The following is a 17,494-nucleotide window of genomic DNA, read 5'->3' as shown; positions in this document are numbered from 1 at the left end:
GTATGACTGTACAGGAGGAGGATCATTTTTGCATCAAAAAGCATCACATAGAGTAATTACAGCATATGACTGCATCCCCCCCCCCTTCCACCCCCGTGCGTGTGAAGATAAATATGGAATATTAATGAAGTAATTTTTTTTCCTCCTTAATGCTGTTTTTTGCTTGCTTCCCATCCGCCTTTGTTTCCACGCTATTGTGAATTATACATTAGACCACACATGCATCTCAATGAGTTTTGCCTGAATCCTTTGATCGTGCCAAGGAAGTGAGTGAGAGAGTAAGTGAGAGAGTGAGTGAGAGAATGAGTGAGAGAGAGAGAGAGAGTGTGAAAGAGAGAAAGAGAGGGACAGAGAGAGTGAAGAAACCTTGGCTTGTCAATCTTGGATATCTTCTCATTAATGCTTTGATTTGGCCTTTTTTTGTGTGTTCTATTTTCCATTTAATTACTGAAATAGTTTCTCTCTTCATCTCTCTCTCTCTGTTTTGTGTGCATGGTGTGTGTGTGTGTGTGTGTGTGTGTGTGTGTGTGTGTGTGTGTGTGTGTGTGTGTGTGTGTGTGTGTGTGTGTGTGTGTCTTCAATGCTGAAAGAGTGACTAAAGTGATTTTAGTAGTAGCTTCATAGTTGCTGCACATTTGCAGGGCGGTACCTACAGCATTGGGCTGATAATTATGTACTTACAGTATACTGCCACCCTATATCATTTAGCTTTTACAGAACACATGATTCATTGTGGATGAGTGAGAGTGTATCATTGGAGACAGGCTTCTTGGCTAATTAAGGCCTACTGGTAATGATGTGTTTTACAAAGATATGGTGTTAAATAAACTAAAATTGTAGATTACTTTTAAATTGAACCAAGTTAACTTTGCTGTGTAAGTTATGTTTGGAATGCTAACATAAAGTCTTGTAAGTGCCCCACACTACTTTCTTTAGTTACGTACAATAGCTTTGGATAGTTTGCATTGTTTCAGCTGATTCCAACTGTTAGCCTAAATCCTTTAGCTTTCTAGCTGTTTCTGATTCTATGCTTTCTAGCTTGCCAGCTTGCCCGACTACACACTAACTGTAGTAGCCTCTCTCTGTAGGTAGCTTTTCAATCAACTGTTATTTACTATGATTGTCATAGTTACCATTCAAAGTTTCCAGTGCATTGATAAAGAATTTTAAATTAAACTTTTTCACCAGATCTACTTCATAGGTGTCTTGTTGTAGAGAATCAGAAAAGAGCATTTTTCGCGTCTGGGGTATAATTATCAGTTATTTGGCATTGTGAGGTATTTGATTTTTAAGTGATTTGTTTTTCCTGTGGCTCAGCTGGTAGAAACTGGATTGAAAACGTCTCATGAGGGCACATGCCCAGTACAATGTCCCCTCCCCCCTCAATCGTCAATGTACTCCACTCCACTTGAGAGAAAAGTGACTTCAATATGTAAGTGGTTTATTTGCACAATTACTTAAACCCTCAGTGAACATGGTAGCAGTGAAACGATTTTGATGCATTGCACATGTGGCAGCAAGAAATCCCATTGGGTGGCGAGATAATCACCCAGGAACACTTGCCGTTATTGAAAGGACATTAAATGCGATTTCTCAACACAAATAGGAAGACATTCCGAGAGATTTAAAAGGTTTAGTGAAGACTTATCTTTATCTTAAAACAAAATACATTCTGGCACACTGAGGAAGAAAATCACTAAACATGAACTGGAGAAAAAGGAAAAAAATACCCCAGTTATCATATTTGCACCTAATCCATTTAATTAGAAATCAAGACAAGCCCACAAGTCCTGGAATTTTTGTCACTTTCCCCCCTCACAATCTCAACCCACTTATAAATAGAGAAATTGAAATATGGACTATGGTATTAATATGGAAGTTTTGCTTAAAGGATGGATTTCAAGTTCTTGATGTTAGGTAAACATTGAAGCCAGATCTATTTCTGAATTTTCAGTGGACATGGGCTGCATTTAATTTACATGCCTGGTGTAGCCATTCTCATTGTTTACAACGGATTAGAACTAGTGTCTGCACCATGTCCACAGGGCAGGAGAAAGTTGTGGGAGACGACAGTGATTTGTCAAAGTTGCGGGAAAGTTGCGGTGATGTGTTAACATTGCTACGTCGCGCTGAATTTGTGGGTAATCGTTGAATTTGCGTGAATGCACATACACACACTATACACATGCGCACACTCACACAAACACAAACAGACACGCACACACACATATACACACGCACAAACATAGACACGCATGCGCACGCATACATACATGCCACCAAGCAACTGTGCCCCTCTGTGATTTGTCTCATTAATATTCTGTCTGGACTCATTGTCTTTGCCTGCTGACATTTACATTTAGATTGTTTATCTGACGATGGGGGGGCATCCAGCCACTGATGAATATGCTTCTGTTGTTCCTGAAAAACCCGCAATTACCAGGTTGCCACTAAGATAATGAAAGTGAAGAGGGCTTTTTACGCTTGAGGAGAGAAGGAAAGAGGGAGAGAGGGCGAAAAAAGAGAGGCCAACAGGACTTTAGCTGTGGCTTGTGGTGGTATTTGTCCCTTTGCATCTTGTCATGAGGGAGGCGTGAGGTTGTATGTTTGTTTTTAGAAAGAGAGAGAGAGAGAGAGATTTGATATGGCTTTGACCACTTTTGTCCGTTGCCATGGACTCACAAGGACTCTTAGCATTAGTAATCTCTAGCAGTCATTCATACCATACATATTCCATTTGTACCCTCCATAGCCTCCACCTTCCTATCAGCATGGCAGTCACATAGCAGTAGCTTAATTGGAAACTCTCTGTGTCCGTCTCTGTCCTCTGCTGGTAAGTCAGCTGTCTTCACAGTGGAGCGACTGACCACAGGGCCTACTATAAAGGATGTGTGTGTGTGTATGAGTGTGTGTGTGAGAGAGGGAGAGTGTGTGTGTTGAGTGTGTGAGAATGTGTGTTTAGTTAACTGCACTGCTAGCTGGACTCATTCGGCTTTGCTGAAGCAGAGGGACCATTAGCAGGGAAAAGTTTGGCAAGAGGGTAATCAAAAGGCACTGTGTGTGTGTGTGTGTGTGTGTGTGTGTGTGTGTGTGACTGTTTGTGTTTTGTTTTAATTATACACCCTCCCTCCCTCTCACTCTCTTTCTCTATTTCGCTCTTTTGCTCTCACAGCCACTCACTCATAACACTCATCCTAGCTAACACACACTATATCCACACCCTCACTCACCAATCCTAGCTGAGAGAAAGAAGAGAGAGAGAAAGAAGAGAGAGGGAGAGAGAGAGAGAACCTTTGCTGATTAATATTGGCATAAAGTCTAGCTTGCCAACATGGAGGCTTAATAGTAGGAGGAGGCTTGGTGAACGAGCAGTAAGTCAACGTAAGTTATTTAATATATAAAAGTATATCCACACTCATATGGTCTATAAGCCCAGTGGGAAAGCATGAAACATTAATGCAAGCATTCCTGGGCAGAGGACCATATAAACAATGATTCATTTTCACACACACACACACACACACACACACACACACACACACACACACACACACACACACACACACACACACACACACACACACACACACACACACACACACACACACACACACACACACACACACACAGTTCAGCAGTTCGTTATGGGTCTTACAAGGGTAGAGGAAACATTGTCTCTTCCAAATAAACATGCTTCCTATAGTTGCTGATATTGAGCAGTACTTTGCCAGTTGTTTGGCCTTTTGTATTATGTAGTCCCCCAATGCAAAGTCCATGTACTGCCAGCCTGTGAACGTGACCTAAACTGCCAATCCCCAGGACAATCAACTGACATTTGGATCCTAGGTTCTCAATGGCAGTAATGGGAGAATGATGTTTTATCTTTTTGCACATTATGACTGTTCCAAAATCAGTTGGAAGGCACAGGATGTGTCAAACATTTTAACTTTATTGTCGTTCTTTGAAATAGTGAAGATGTCCTGTGTGTTTGCAATTCCAGAGAAGGTGTCTGCAGAAGAATGAAACCATTCAGAACCATTCAAACATACATACACTCACACTACGCCACACATACAAATAAATTACATAAATTCATCTCTGGCCTTGCTGAAGGACCAAGCTTACTGGAACTTTTGATCACCTTAATTTCAGAAAAATAGTAGAGGGAGTTTGAGGGAAGGTCATGAAGAAGGAGAGGAGATGATACATTTGCTCCAGCTTTCTCTGAGAACTCAGTCAGTTTCTAAACACTAGTGACCCTTAATATACGGCACTCCATCTGAAAAACAACCACACACACACCGCATCTGATTTCGGTAGCTTACTGAATGGAATGGAATTGTTAGAGGAAGGCGAGCCTTTATCTTTTGGGAAGGACTCACTCAAGTAGCAGTAGGTTTCATGAGTAGCAGGAGCACTTCCAGAGATCTTCTGTAGTCTGGCGGACCACCCAGCAGAACACCACCTCCCTCCCCCACCCTCCCTCCACACATCCACAATGGACCACTGACTCATGCACTGAAGTGTGAATGCAGTTTAGGTCCCCTTGCTTTTTCCTTCAGACCAGCCTCCATTGTTAACGTCATTGGGGATTTGTCCGTGGCTCAGGTGGAAGAGTAGTAGTATCTCATTGCGCAGGTTGTTAAATGACCCTGAGGAGAACACAGGGTTGCAAGGGCTCTGCACCCTCACATATCTCTGCTGTCTCCAAAGGCCAACGGGAGACTTTTTCACAGTGAATGCAGTGTGAGTGCTCTGTAGAGAGGAACAGTGCGATATAAACACAGTCTGTTCCGTTCATTGCTTCATGGTCTTCTAGTTAGCATTGAGACTCTTTGTATGCATTTAACATACTATATACTATGGTTGCTACGCTGGGGTTGATGGTGCTTTTGGAGAAGACTGCATTTCACATAAACATGCATTTATTTCTGAATGTATAAAGATTTTAGAACATTTCTTTGAAAAGAGTCTGAAATATGATGGTTGGATAGCCTACATGATCATCATAAAGGATTTAAATATCTACATGGTAACTGTTTTCCCCCAGTGAACTGATATTACAGCTTCAATCATGTATTTCCTCAAAATCAATGCCAGTGTATAGAAACCCTCAGACACCATCTGATCTGGGTTCAGTACTGAAGTGCATCTGTAATGTGAGGGTGAAATGGCATTGTCCAGGTCACTGAATGTGCTTGTACTCTCATTCGTGTGCTTATTAGGGGTGCCCGGCTCTACATGGATAGATACCTGGCCACTCATGCTAGAATGGACGTCTCTCCTCTACTCTATCTTATTTGTTCTCCTCTCCTCTCCTCTCCTCTCCTCTCCTCTCCTCTCCTCTCCTTTCCTTTCCTTTCCCTTCCCTTCCCTTCCTCTCCTCTCACTTTCTCTTCTCTCCTCTTCTCTCCTCTCTGCCTCTTTGTCCTTCCTTCTATGTCTTATTTATTTATTTCCTTTTCCTCAATTCTCTCCTCTTGTGTGAGTGTGTTTGTGTGAGTGTGTGTGGGCGACAGGCTCCACTGAGCCCAGATGTTGAGCTTACTGGCCCTCATTTAGTCTCGTTGGCTCAATGGCTGCTGTGCCAGCCACTATGCCATCTGTATCTTTGCTACCCCCTCCACCATACACACACACACACACACACTCTCTCTCACACACACACACACACACACACACACACACACACACACACACACACACACACACACTCACACATGCCGCACACACACATGATTAAACATGCACTCACTCTCTCACTTAAACAAGCTTTCTCTAACACACTAACACGCGCGCACATGCATCAATTCATTAACATTTTGTCTCAAAAGCGTGGATGAACAAATGCGCACACAGACACACACACATGCACAGACACATCATATGTAAATACCCAGACAACAGTTAAGTGATGCTGACACACACACACACACACACACACACACACACACACACACACACACACACACACACACACACCACTGAACTGATTTGGACTGATTGCAATTATCGGGAAGCATGCGGCAGAGAATAGGCTGTGCATGTGTTGCTGTTTGTGAGGCCGTGTGCCTTTTTTGTTTGTGTGTGCTTAAGTGGGTCATCTGGCCGACCTTGTATTTGCTCCCCCACCCCTTGTTTGTTTGTGCCCCTTGTGGCACTTTGACTAATTCTGACTACAGATTTGGGCTTGGGGAATGCAGAGGAAAGGACACACTGTCACACTGTCCCTGTTTAGAGGCCCTGGTTAATAGGTCATAAAGAGGAGGCAGGGTGGTGTGCAGCCCTAATGGGTTAACATGCAACGTTTGGGTTATTCCCTGGTTAGTCTGAAAGGATGGTTAGCCTGAGGTATGTGCCTCAGTGATGTGAGGTTTTGTGTGTACATGTGTTTGTGTGTGTGTGTGTGTGTGTGTGTGTGGAGGGGAGGGGGGGCTGTGTGGGTTTGTGTGTGTCTCTATATGGGTGTTTGACAGACTATGTGTCACAGACTTGCTGAAAGATGTGTGTTGGTATGTAGATGGATATGATTATATGTTTGTGTGTGTGTGTCAGCTTATGTGTGTGTGTGTGTGTGCATGTCTCTGAATGATTACATATTTAAATAAGAGAAACACCTCTTCATTGTTGGCTATTGTGTGTCCCCACAGCCAAGCACGATGTCAACGGCAACCGGACAGTGCCGCCATTCCCTGAGGGAATGCAGATGGTCATGTTTGGTAAGTGATCCGTATGGAGCCATGAGCTGTCTGTCAGTGTCAGTGTGTGTGTTTGTGTGTGTGTTTAAATGTGTTTGTGTGTGGGGGTGATTGGTCATTTGAGTGTTCCTTGTATAGGGTGTGTGTGTTTGTGTGTGTGTTTGTGTGTGTGTTTGTGTGTGTGTTTGTTTGTTTCAGTGTGTATGTGCCGTTTTCGGTGGAGCGTGGGTGATGGGCAAAGCAGTGTAATTAGTCAACATCCCCCCCTCCACCCGATGTTTTTTTTTTTTTTTTTTTTTTTAAGGTTCAAAAGGAAGCAGCAAAAATAAGACAAAGAGAGAGAGAGAGTGTGGGTGTGTCTGTTTCTGTGTGTGTGTGTGTGTGTGTGTGTGTGTGTGTGTGTGTGTGTGTGACATTAGGAAAGGATTAATTGAAGACACTGATTTGGATCTGTTAAATAGAATGCATTAGTTTGGCTGCTGTTTTCTTTATTCTGGAGACTCAAACTGTGTAATTCATCACGGCGGACATAGCGGAATTAAATGGGCATTTTTAAATGGTGTGCTCCCAGTGTACAAATAATGCAAAATAAAAAAACACACATCTCTTAAAAGGCTTCCTCTGTCTTACGGCCCGCTGCGCATCTCCAATCATAAAGCCCCCCATCGACCTGCCTCAGAGGAGTGTCTGTGTGTGTGTATGTGTTGTTTGTGTGCGTGTGTCTGTGTGTCTCTGTATGTATGTGTGTGTGCGTGTGCCCTGTTACCTTGGACGCCTCAGAATTCTTTAACTCAGCAACTTTTGATTGCCTCTATTCAGCTGCCCCTCTTCTTTAATTGGATGTTGTTTGCCCCAGGAGTTCAGCACAGACCAAGGTGCTTACAATGCTAGCAATGTGCAGCTCTGGTCCTCGTAGCAAAGACACTGTCAAATCACACACCTTAACTACCACAGTCATCCATATTGGCAGTGACTTCAAATGCAAACATTAGTTTCATTCATTATCGGTTTGATGAGTTTGGAAGAGATGCAACAGGAAAACCGGGTGTAAAGAGCTAGCATCCATGAAGACTAGCTAAAAGTAAATCTGTCTGTCCTACTTGGCCCAGAGATGGATCATAATGCCTTGTTTGCTGTGCAGTATTATCTTTACTGTTATAGAGGGGGAAGTGTTATGAGGTGATACAATTTTACAGTGGGTATTGGCTTCACTGGGGTAGGATCCCGTTTTATTGGTGGAAAATACACATGATGGGTGACATTTTAGGAGCTGCCTTAACACAGACACACAGACACACAGACACACAGACACACACACACACAGACACACACACACACACACAGACAGACACACACACACACACACACACACACACACACACACACACACACACACACAATAACAAGCCATGTACATTAACACCCATACTTCTTTTTAAGCACACAGAAATACATACACCTACACACACACACACACACATCCACACACACACTGAGTCACAGTGTACACATACACACACACACACACACACACACGTCCCCAGTGGTCTAAAGATGGTTCTAATGAGAGCGAGGAGAAGCTCTCTGCCCAAACAAGCATCATATAGACAAACAGTCTTCTATATTCAGACAATTCAGTCTTCTATAAATGCCACCTAGACATCCTGACTAGACAGACTAAACACACACACACACACACACACACACACACACACACACACACACACACACACACACACACACAACAAACACCAGCCAACTTCGCATAGCTAACTTTTTCTCCTGCATAAAAAAGCCTGCACTTACAGCTCAGCTGGCAAATCTTGCGCACACACGAATACACACCACCACCATCACCATCACCATCACCACTACCAAGGCCATGGATTTAGTCACCAGAGAGGCTCTGCTTCTTTTGTTGACTTAGTCTTGTGCAGATTAACAGAGTAATAACCTTGTATTCTATTCTATATACCTCTTTTTTGAGGTAAAAAGACGGAAAAGAAGCAGGCCATGGCCATAATCGACTTGCAGCACATGGAGGGACTAGCGTGACTAGACTGTTTATTTAGCTCTCAGTGTGTGTGGTGTGACTGAAGTGTGTGTGTGTGTCTGTCTGCTGAGTGTAACATCACTGCAGTATGTGCATTGCTATTTTCCCTCTCTATAGTATAACTGTGTGTGTGTGTGTGTGTGTGTGTGTGTGTGTGTGTGTGTGTGTGTGTGTGTGTGTGTGTGTGTGTGTGTGTGTGTGTGTGTGTGTGTGTGTGTGTGTGTGTGCGTGTGTGTGTGTTTCCCGGTGAAGGCATGGGCTGCTTCTGGGGGGCAGAGAGGAGGTTCTGGCTGCAGAAGGGCGTGTACTCGACACAGGTCGGCTACTCGGGGGGCTGCACCGACAACGCCACCTACCAGGACGTGTGCACAGGTAAGCACCCCCCACCCAAAAAACATGCCTCCTCCCCTCACACCCCACCCTCACTCAACTGCCTTTGTTCTGTCTATTTTATCTTCTTTTCTCTTTCTCCTCTCCCCTCGTCTCCTCTTGTTCAGTTTGTCTTATGATTGTGTAAACAGCATCTGCCGGTGTGTCTCATAAATTATGCAGTTTTTGATTATTCCTGTAATGTCGAAATGACGTTAAGACATTGGTAGGAATGCTCTCAGACTTCAATCAGGCCCCAGTATTGAACATGGTAGCTCCGCATCTCATTGCTATGAGCAGTCATCTCTATCGCTGATGATAATAGGCTGTGAATATTCATTATTCTGGTCCTTACAGTGAGGTCATATCAATACATAGGGCTGACGACCAAAAACAAAAGATGCCTACCCGAGATGGGTTGTCAGACAGGCAGGCATGTGAGCAGGAGGCCCAGCACCAGGTCCGTGCTAGGCAGTAGAGATTCTTGAGATTTAATAAATATAGGTTAATATTTTCAGGGAGGCTACATTTTCTTTCTACACTACTGCAGACAAGCTCCATGGTTCCATCCGCAAGCTTCTAAACTGTGTAAGGGATTACACAGACTGACTGATTCAGCTGCATACTAAGGGAGACCTTATTTTAATATTTGGTTCCAGATTTTCACTAGGGACAAAAATGATACAGACAGAGATAGACCTGTGTCTGTTTACCTCAATAACTGTAAAGACATTTTACAAAAATGTCCAGTCTAGTCCGGAAGCCCTACGCTTCCCTATAGGATTACATTGTTTAGCCGCTTTGTTGGTTGCAGGTTATAGCGTTCTAACTCAACGCAGTTCGATTTCGATTGTTTTTTAAAGTAAGGTGACACATTAATGAAAAACATCCTCACTATGCTCTACCTAATTAATAATAGAGTGAAATCAGTATGTTATATGTACCTATGCTATGATGCTCAACTTTCTGTAGGCAAAGCGATGCTAAGCAATCAACGTAATTATTAAAACACACCTCACTAAATCATTAAAGCCATCATCATAATTGCTGCTGTCAATAGTTCCCCTTTGTGCAGAGCAAGATACTCCTGCATGCATGAGGCTTTTGTTTCTGAAGCATGAAACAGTTTCATGTGTGTGTGTGTGTGTGTGTGTGTGTGTGTGTGTGTGTGTGTGTGTGTGTGTGTGTGTGTGTGTGTGTGTGTGTGTGTGTGTGTGTGTGTGTGTGTGTGTGTGTGTGTGTGTGTGTGTGTGTGTGTGTGTGTGTGTGTGTGTGTGTGTGTGTGTGCATCAACCCTAATGGAGTTAGAAGGATAGTCTTAGTTTTCTATAATGCAGTTCTCTGAAACATGACGGTTGTGCCAGCTGTTCAGAGCCACACCCCGCTTTGCTGATCCTATTCTGAGGGATTGAAGCTTCAGGATATTCCAGAATTGTGCCTTTTTGTTATTATTACGGTGTGTGTGTGTGTGTGTGTGTGTGTGTGTGTGTGCGAGGCAGGGGCGGGGGTTGAGTATGGAGAAAAGTTTGAACAGTTTTTTCTCCATGTGCATTTAACTCTGAATTGGACAGAATTTGAACCCAAGGCACCCTGTTTGTGTGGATGTGTAAGCCCTCAGAATCCTTCAAATAGGCCTCAGTGAGGAAGACAGCTTTGTTCTCACTCTCTCTGTCTCTCTGTCTGTCTCTCTGTCTGTCTCTCTCTCTCTCTCGCCCTCACTCTCTCTCTCACTCACTCACTCTTATTTTCTGTCTTGTTCCTATTCTCTCGCTCTTTATCTCATTCTGCCTTTACCCCTAACATCTTGTTTCTTCTGCTTGCTCTCCCATTCCCGGTCTCTTGCTCTCTCTCTCTCACTCTCTCTATCTATTTTCTCCTCCCCCGTCTCTCTCTTTGAGTTTTTTTTAACACATTAGCACTTTCACTTTGCTGTGAGGAGCATGACAGGTCCCATCTTTGATCTGGGCAGATTTCCTTTTGTTCTGGAGGTAAGCCTGTTTCAGAGGCACACAGTGATTTCTCATCAGGGGAAATTTGTTTGATGAATCCCCCCCCCCCCCCCCCCCACAGACACACACAATCACCACCACCACCACCATCAGCACCTCCCCCCCTGCTTGGGTTGGGTGTGCACCTCAGAGAGGCTCCTGCATCACACAGACACACACACAGATGAAGAAGCATACAAACACGCACATAAGAATACACATGCAGAAACACACACTTGTGCACACAGACCAACACACACACACACACACACACACACACACACACACACACACACACACACACACACACACACATACACACACACACATACACACACAGACACAGCTCAACACTGGCTACTGCTCTCTCCTCTGCAGTGCTACAGCTTAAGGCAGGCTGCAGCAGGTTGTAGCCTGCGGGGCTCGGTGCCCCTACAGCACCAGGATCTCTGCCTGGCTCACTATTGGAGGAGTGACAGAGAAGGGGAGACAGAGGGCCTGCTGCTATGCAGTCAGGAGCTGTCCACTCCTCTGGTGCTGAAGTTACTCACTGTCGACCTGAACATATCCAGTTGAAGGAGTTGCTTATTTAACTTTGACAAACTACGGGGCTGATTTTTTCTAGTACTTTCCTCATAACTGGTTTTAGTTTGGTGAACAGTATACGATATGATTGTGTACTAAATGCGTGTATGGAATATTATAATATATATTATATATTATTATATGGCAACGACAGTACGAGCATTCTGATTGGCTAATGGGTAGTCATGCCAGCCGCGTATTGACGTTCTAGCCGGTCTGCGGTCTGATAATAACTACTTACTGGCCGAGAGTGAGGTCATGCAGGTAAATATCAGACAGAGGCCGTAACGTATCGACCGAGCGATAGCGAGGTTGATGCGGCAGGGCCGAAGTCTGATATACCTGCATGGCCGAACGGTCAAGGTTAGTAAGTTGTTTATTATATGGCATTTAAGCTCTTTTCATTTTGAAAATAAATGGTAATTGTAAATAGAAAACATGTCGTTTTGTTCAGCTCTCAAGTCTCCTCATGACACAGTGTTTCAGGTGTTGCCTAGCAAACAATGACTTGCTAACTTCAAGTTACAATGATCAATAGAAAACTGAGCTGAACAAAACAACTTGTTTTCTATTTACAATTACCATTTATTTTCAAAATGAAAAGAGCTTAAATGCCATATAATAAACAACTTACTAACCTCGACCGTTCGGTCATGCAGGTATATCAGACTTCGGCCCCGCCGCATCAACCTCGCTATCGCTCGGTCGATACGTTACGGCCTCTGTCTGATATTTACCTGCATGACCTCACTCTCGGCCAGTAAGTAGTTATTAATATACATTTGATGCTCCTTTCAAACGTTATTATTACATGTTATTATTATGTTCTTATTGTTGAATGATTAATAATAATAACACGTGAAAGGAGCCTCTTCACGCAAAATATTGAAATACTGAAAAAATGGCCAGACAGAGGAAAGATGACAGATAAATTATTGAAGTGGATGGATGAGTAGACGGATCGATGGAGTTAAAAAATACTGATAGATACAGTAAGCAGAAAATTCTTTAGACTTCTTCAGACTAACCTGTCTGCACACTCTGTATGCGGCCTACAGGTCTGTGTCAACAAAGGCTTAGTCCCTGCACATAGACCCAGCGCTGACAACAACAGCAGCAGCAACAACAGAAATCACAGACAGATGAAGTAGCAATATTACAACCCATATTATTTCTCAGGAAAAACACATCACAGCTGTAGGCCACCGAGGGAGTGGTTGAAGTTGACCGGGTTCAATGTTGTTTCCATGGCGCTTCACTCAGCCCACCGCCTCCACAATCGCTCTGTCGAATGTCAGATGCGATGGTGTGGATGTACAGACAGTGGTATTATCACAGGGAGGAGAAGAGAGGAGGAGAGAAGAGAAAAGAGAAAAGAAGAGCAGAGCAGAGGAGGAGAGAAGAGGCCAAGTGTAACTGAAAGGTGAAGTGTCACCAAGTCCATGGCTGACAAAACAGTGCCACTTAGAAACACACACATACACAAACAAGCACACTAACAGACACATGCACGCATGGACACACCTACACACACACACACACACACACACCCACACTAACAGACACATGCACACATGGACACATACACACGCTAAAAGACACATGAACACAGGGACACACACATCCACACATACCTACAGACACGCTGATAGACACATGCACACATGGACAGGCACATACACACACGGACAGGCACATACACACACACATATACACACACTAACAGACACGTGCACACATGGACACATGCTCCCACTCCTGCACACCTCACATACATTCCACTCGCAAGCTCACACATCCGTCATGTGCCATGCATACACAGAAACGCATGTGGATGCACACACGCACACACACACACACACACCGCTGAGTACATGGCTGAGAAAGTGAAAAAATATAGATATAGAAAGTACAACATTTAAAGAGCCTTAGAAAGTTTAAGAAATACAGATAAATACAGAGAGAGAGAGAGAAAGAGAGAGAGACAGAGAGAGTGATTAAAGTGATGGAAAGAGAGGGATTGCATGGGTATTATCCAGAAGCTAATGATGGATAACAATATTGTGTTGGAGTTCTACCTTCCATGATATTATCAAGCACCAAAGAGACTGCAAACTTTGATGGAGCTGGTAGTAGCCAGGAACAACTGGGATAAACAGGAGGAAGATAAAGGGCAGGAAGACTGGAGGTCAAAGAACAAGTGAAAGACATATAATAGAGAAAGAGAATGCTTCTCTCTTTTTAAATACCCTCTTTCTCCACAAGATTTGCTCACCACTTCTTCAAGGCAGACATTTTAAGGGCACCGTAGTAATACATTGTTCTGCATTGTCATTATGAATCTCGGCTTTCCCTGCATGATATTACCGTAAAGTATTTGAACGTACACAGCAATCTCAATCTCAATGTTTGTTGTTTATCCATATAGTTACGTTATAGTTATAGAATCAGTATATTCTTTGGCAGACGCTTTTGTCTTAAACGACTTACAAACACTAGAATAATAGAATAATAACAACAAACACAACACATAACACCACAACATGCGTATCACAATATTGAATATCAGATTATACTGAACCTATATATATATATTAGTATCTCTCCTTATTTCTCATAGCCTGGACCTGTGTTTGCGTGTCCTTAAAATACCTGACTGTCCCATTGTCTTTATGACTTGTCACTATCTCCGTCTCCGATCTTAAATAGGACTTGTCTCTTCAGGGGGGTGGCTATTTAATACTGTCGCTCTGCCTTGAATAAGCATTATAATACAAAACCAGTGTGATAATAACTGCAACCTCACAGGTTGGTTGTTATTACTTTTTTAATATCATAGCAGTAGAGATCCATGGCTGATAACTCAAAGGGCTGGCAGGGATGAGGGGGCTGTGCTGGAAAATGAAAGAAGAGCCATCAGTAATGGTCAGCAAATTATGTCCTCAGTTACGCCATTAGACAGTAATGGAGTTGTGTAGCTGTTTGTTGGACATAATAGGTTATTTGGGGGGAAAGAACATGTGTAGTTGAACACAGTTTATTCTTATGCAGCCATATAGTTACACACACTGGATCTCCTATCACCAAAATCACACAGGCTCACACAAACACATGCACACACACACATGCACATTTACGTGAACACTCACTCACACACACACACATGCACACTTACGTGAACACACACACACACACACACACACACACACACACACACACACACACACACACACACAGACACACCGATGTGCAGTGAAGAAGGATAGAATTGGGACTTAGGATAGATAGAATAGGCCACCGGTAGAAAAGGCATCCTGTGGCGTTCTGTAGTGCTCCTCAGTGCTCTCAGTCTACGGCTGAGGGGCTCTGATGCGGCCCCAGTAATTTCCTCAGCATCCTCCTCTCTTCCACCTCCTTCTCCAGAGACTCCAGTTCCACTCCCAGGACAGAGCCATCCTTCCTGATGAGCTTATTGGGTCTGTTAGCATCCGCTGCTTTCACCCTGCTGCCCCAGCACACTATAGAGTAGAAGATGACGCCGGCCACCGCCGTAATATAAAACATTTGCTGCATGATTCTGCAGACATTGAAAGATCTGAGTCTCTAGAGAGCATATAGGCAGCTCTGATTGTTCCAATCCAACGTATTGTTTATGTGGACGCATAGGTACTTGTGTTCCTCAACAATGTCCACCTCTGTTCCCCAATGATGTGGACTGGGTTTAGAGATCTTTTGCTTCCTAAAATCCACCACCAACTCCTTAGTCTTTGAAATGTCAGTTGAAGGTGATGAGTGAGTGGAGAATCCATCAATATGTCCAGCATATGTACATCAATATGTCCCCCACAGCTTAGGGGGGGCACAGTGGCGCAAGCCGATAAAGCTCCCCACTAACGGGCTACATTGCCCGAGGAGACACAGGTTCAAGTCTGGCCTGATGTCATTTCCCAATTCCTCTCCCCACCTCTTCTCCGCCTCGCTTCTTGTCATATCTTAAACTGTCCTATCCAAATAAAAAGGCATCAAAAAAAGCCCCCAAAAACCCCCCAACAAGCCCTTAGCAAGGCAGGTCGTATGGTGTTACAGATTGAAGCACATGAAAAGGGGGGAAAAAAACATGACTCTCACATTGCTGCTAACCTCTTCCATGTGGGTATAAACCATGTGCAGCAAAAAGAGGAAGGCGTCTTCCGCTTCAGTTTGAAGCTGACAAACTACATAGTGTCCAGTGATGACTCGACTAATGGAACGACCTGGCGCTTCAGGACGTGAAGTCAGTGCCACTGGTCTGTAGTGTGGGTGCTTTTTTCGTGGGTTCAGGAACAAGGCATGGTGTCATCCTCAGCACAAGGAACATCATCAGGATCAGGTTGAAAATGCGCTGAAATACCACAGAAAAAACAGCTGAATATCACATCCTATGAACACTCTGGGACTCAGCCAAATGTTATTTTAAATGAACACCAGCATATGAAAATGAAGATTAAACAGAATCTCTGAAAAATAACAAAAGCTTAGATAGACAAAAAGGAGAGCCATTCAGTCTGAATGTCGGGTTATTTTTTGCACTAAACCTTACACAACTCTGGTTGTGCAGCTGGATATCTGCCGCCTCCATCCCCTCATGCACCTGAATATCCCCATTCCACCCCGCTACCTTCTCTGCCACTGTAGTGACCCACACTCTGAGCCTCTGTGCCAGTGACCTGCGGTGGCAGTGGCATGGCCTCATAGCCCGCTCCACAGATGGGAGCAGACAGACATTACTTCCAGTGACTGGGCAGAGGGGAGGAGGGGAGCTGGGCTGGGCTGCGTCTGTGCACTGGGGAGAGAATTGGAGTGGCTGGGCGCTCACCTCCAGTGTGTGTTTGTGTGTGAGTGTGTGTGTGTGTGAGTGTGTGTGTTCTTGTGTGTGTAGGGGCCCACGTGAGGGCCTTTCGATATGAAGTGTGGGTGGCTGGGTGGCGGCTGGGTGAGTGAGGTGGAGCGGGCCGGGGTCATGGGCCCGTGGTGGCGGTGATTTTACACAGAGACACCCTGGCTTAACCGAATGGCCCAGGCCTTTGTTTAAACGGTGACTTTTATATTGTAGTGAGTTGGCCCGGAAGAACAGAGGCAGACACAAAGATCTCTGATTAAATGGCAATGTCCCCGTGTACCATACATCGCACAATCCTGGGACTCAGACAAAACAATGACAGGTACTCACACTAATACAGGACACAAAACATAATCACATTAATCCAGATCGATACCACCACCAATCCCAAGCCCAAAGCATTATGGGGGTGAACTATTTACAGCCTCGCCATCCACATCAGCGCAAAGAAGAGCTGCAACCCTTTGCCTGCTACATTATATAGCACTTTGCAATGCAGTCTTCTCTAACTCTCCCTCTCTGTCTTCCTCTCCCTCTCTCTGTCTTCCTCTCTCTCTCTCTCTCTCAGGTAAAACTGGTCATGCTGAAGTGGTGCGGGTGGTTTACCATCCAGAGAACATCAGTTTGGGGAATCTGCTGAAGGTCTTTTGGGAGAGCCATGACCCCACTCAAGGTTAATATTGCAGTACACAAACACACACACAAGCATACACTCACATGTTGTTCACATTAGACTACACAAAGTAAAACTACACAAAGCAACAAGATTTTTAGAGTATAAGCGTTGTCCTTGTCTTGTGCTGTACATACAATATCTGCTGCGTGTCCAGTGTGCCTCTCCAATGCTAGCAGGCCACCTCTCTCTCTCTCTTTCTCTCTCTCTTTCTCTCTCTCTCTCTCTCTCTCTCTCTCTCTCTCTCTC

The 17,494-nt window shown here is 44.1% G+C and overlaps 1 protein-coding gene across 1 annotated transcript in view; it reads left to right on the top strand.

Moving 5' to 3' along the window:
- msraa (methionine sulfoxide reductase Aa) overlaps positions 1 to 17,494 on the top strand; it is a 77,953-nt gene that overhangs the window by 39,837 nt on the left and 20,622 nt on the right. The window contains exons 2-4 of the mRNA XM_080831958.1: positions 6,651 to 6,719; positions 9,004 to 9,123; positions 17,141 to 17,245. Of these exons, the coding sequence (XP_080688084.1) occupies positions 6,651 to 6,719; positions 9,004 to 9,123; positions 17,141 to 17,245 (294 nt within the window). The remainder of the gene's footprint in view (positions 1 to 6,650; positions 6,720 to 9,003; positions 9,124 to 17,140; positions 17,246 to 17,494) is intronic.

Source organism: Sprattus sprattus (genome assembly GCF_963457725.1).
Source record: "Sprattus sprattus genome assembly, chromosome: 2".
Lineage (NCBI taxonomy): Eukaryota > Metazoa > Chordata > Actinopteri > Clupeiformes > Clupeidae > Sprattus > Sprattus sprattus.
The sequence above is the reverse complement of the archived record's forward strand: the minus strand, read 5'-3'. Positions and strand labels throughout refer to the sequence as shown.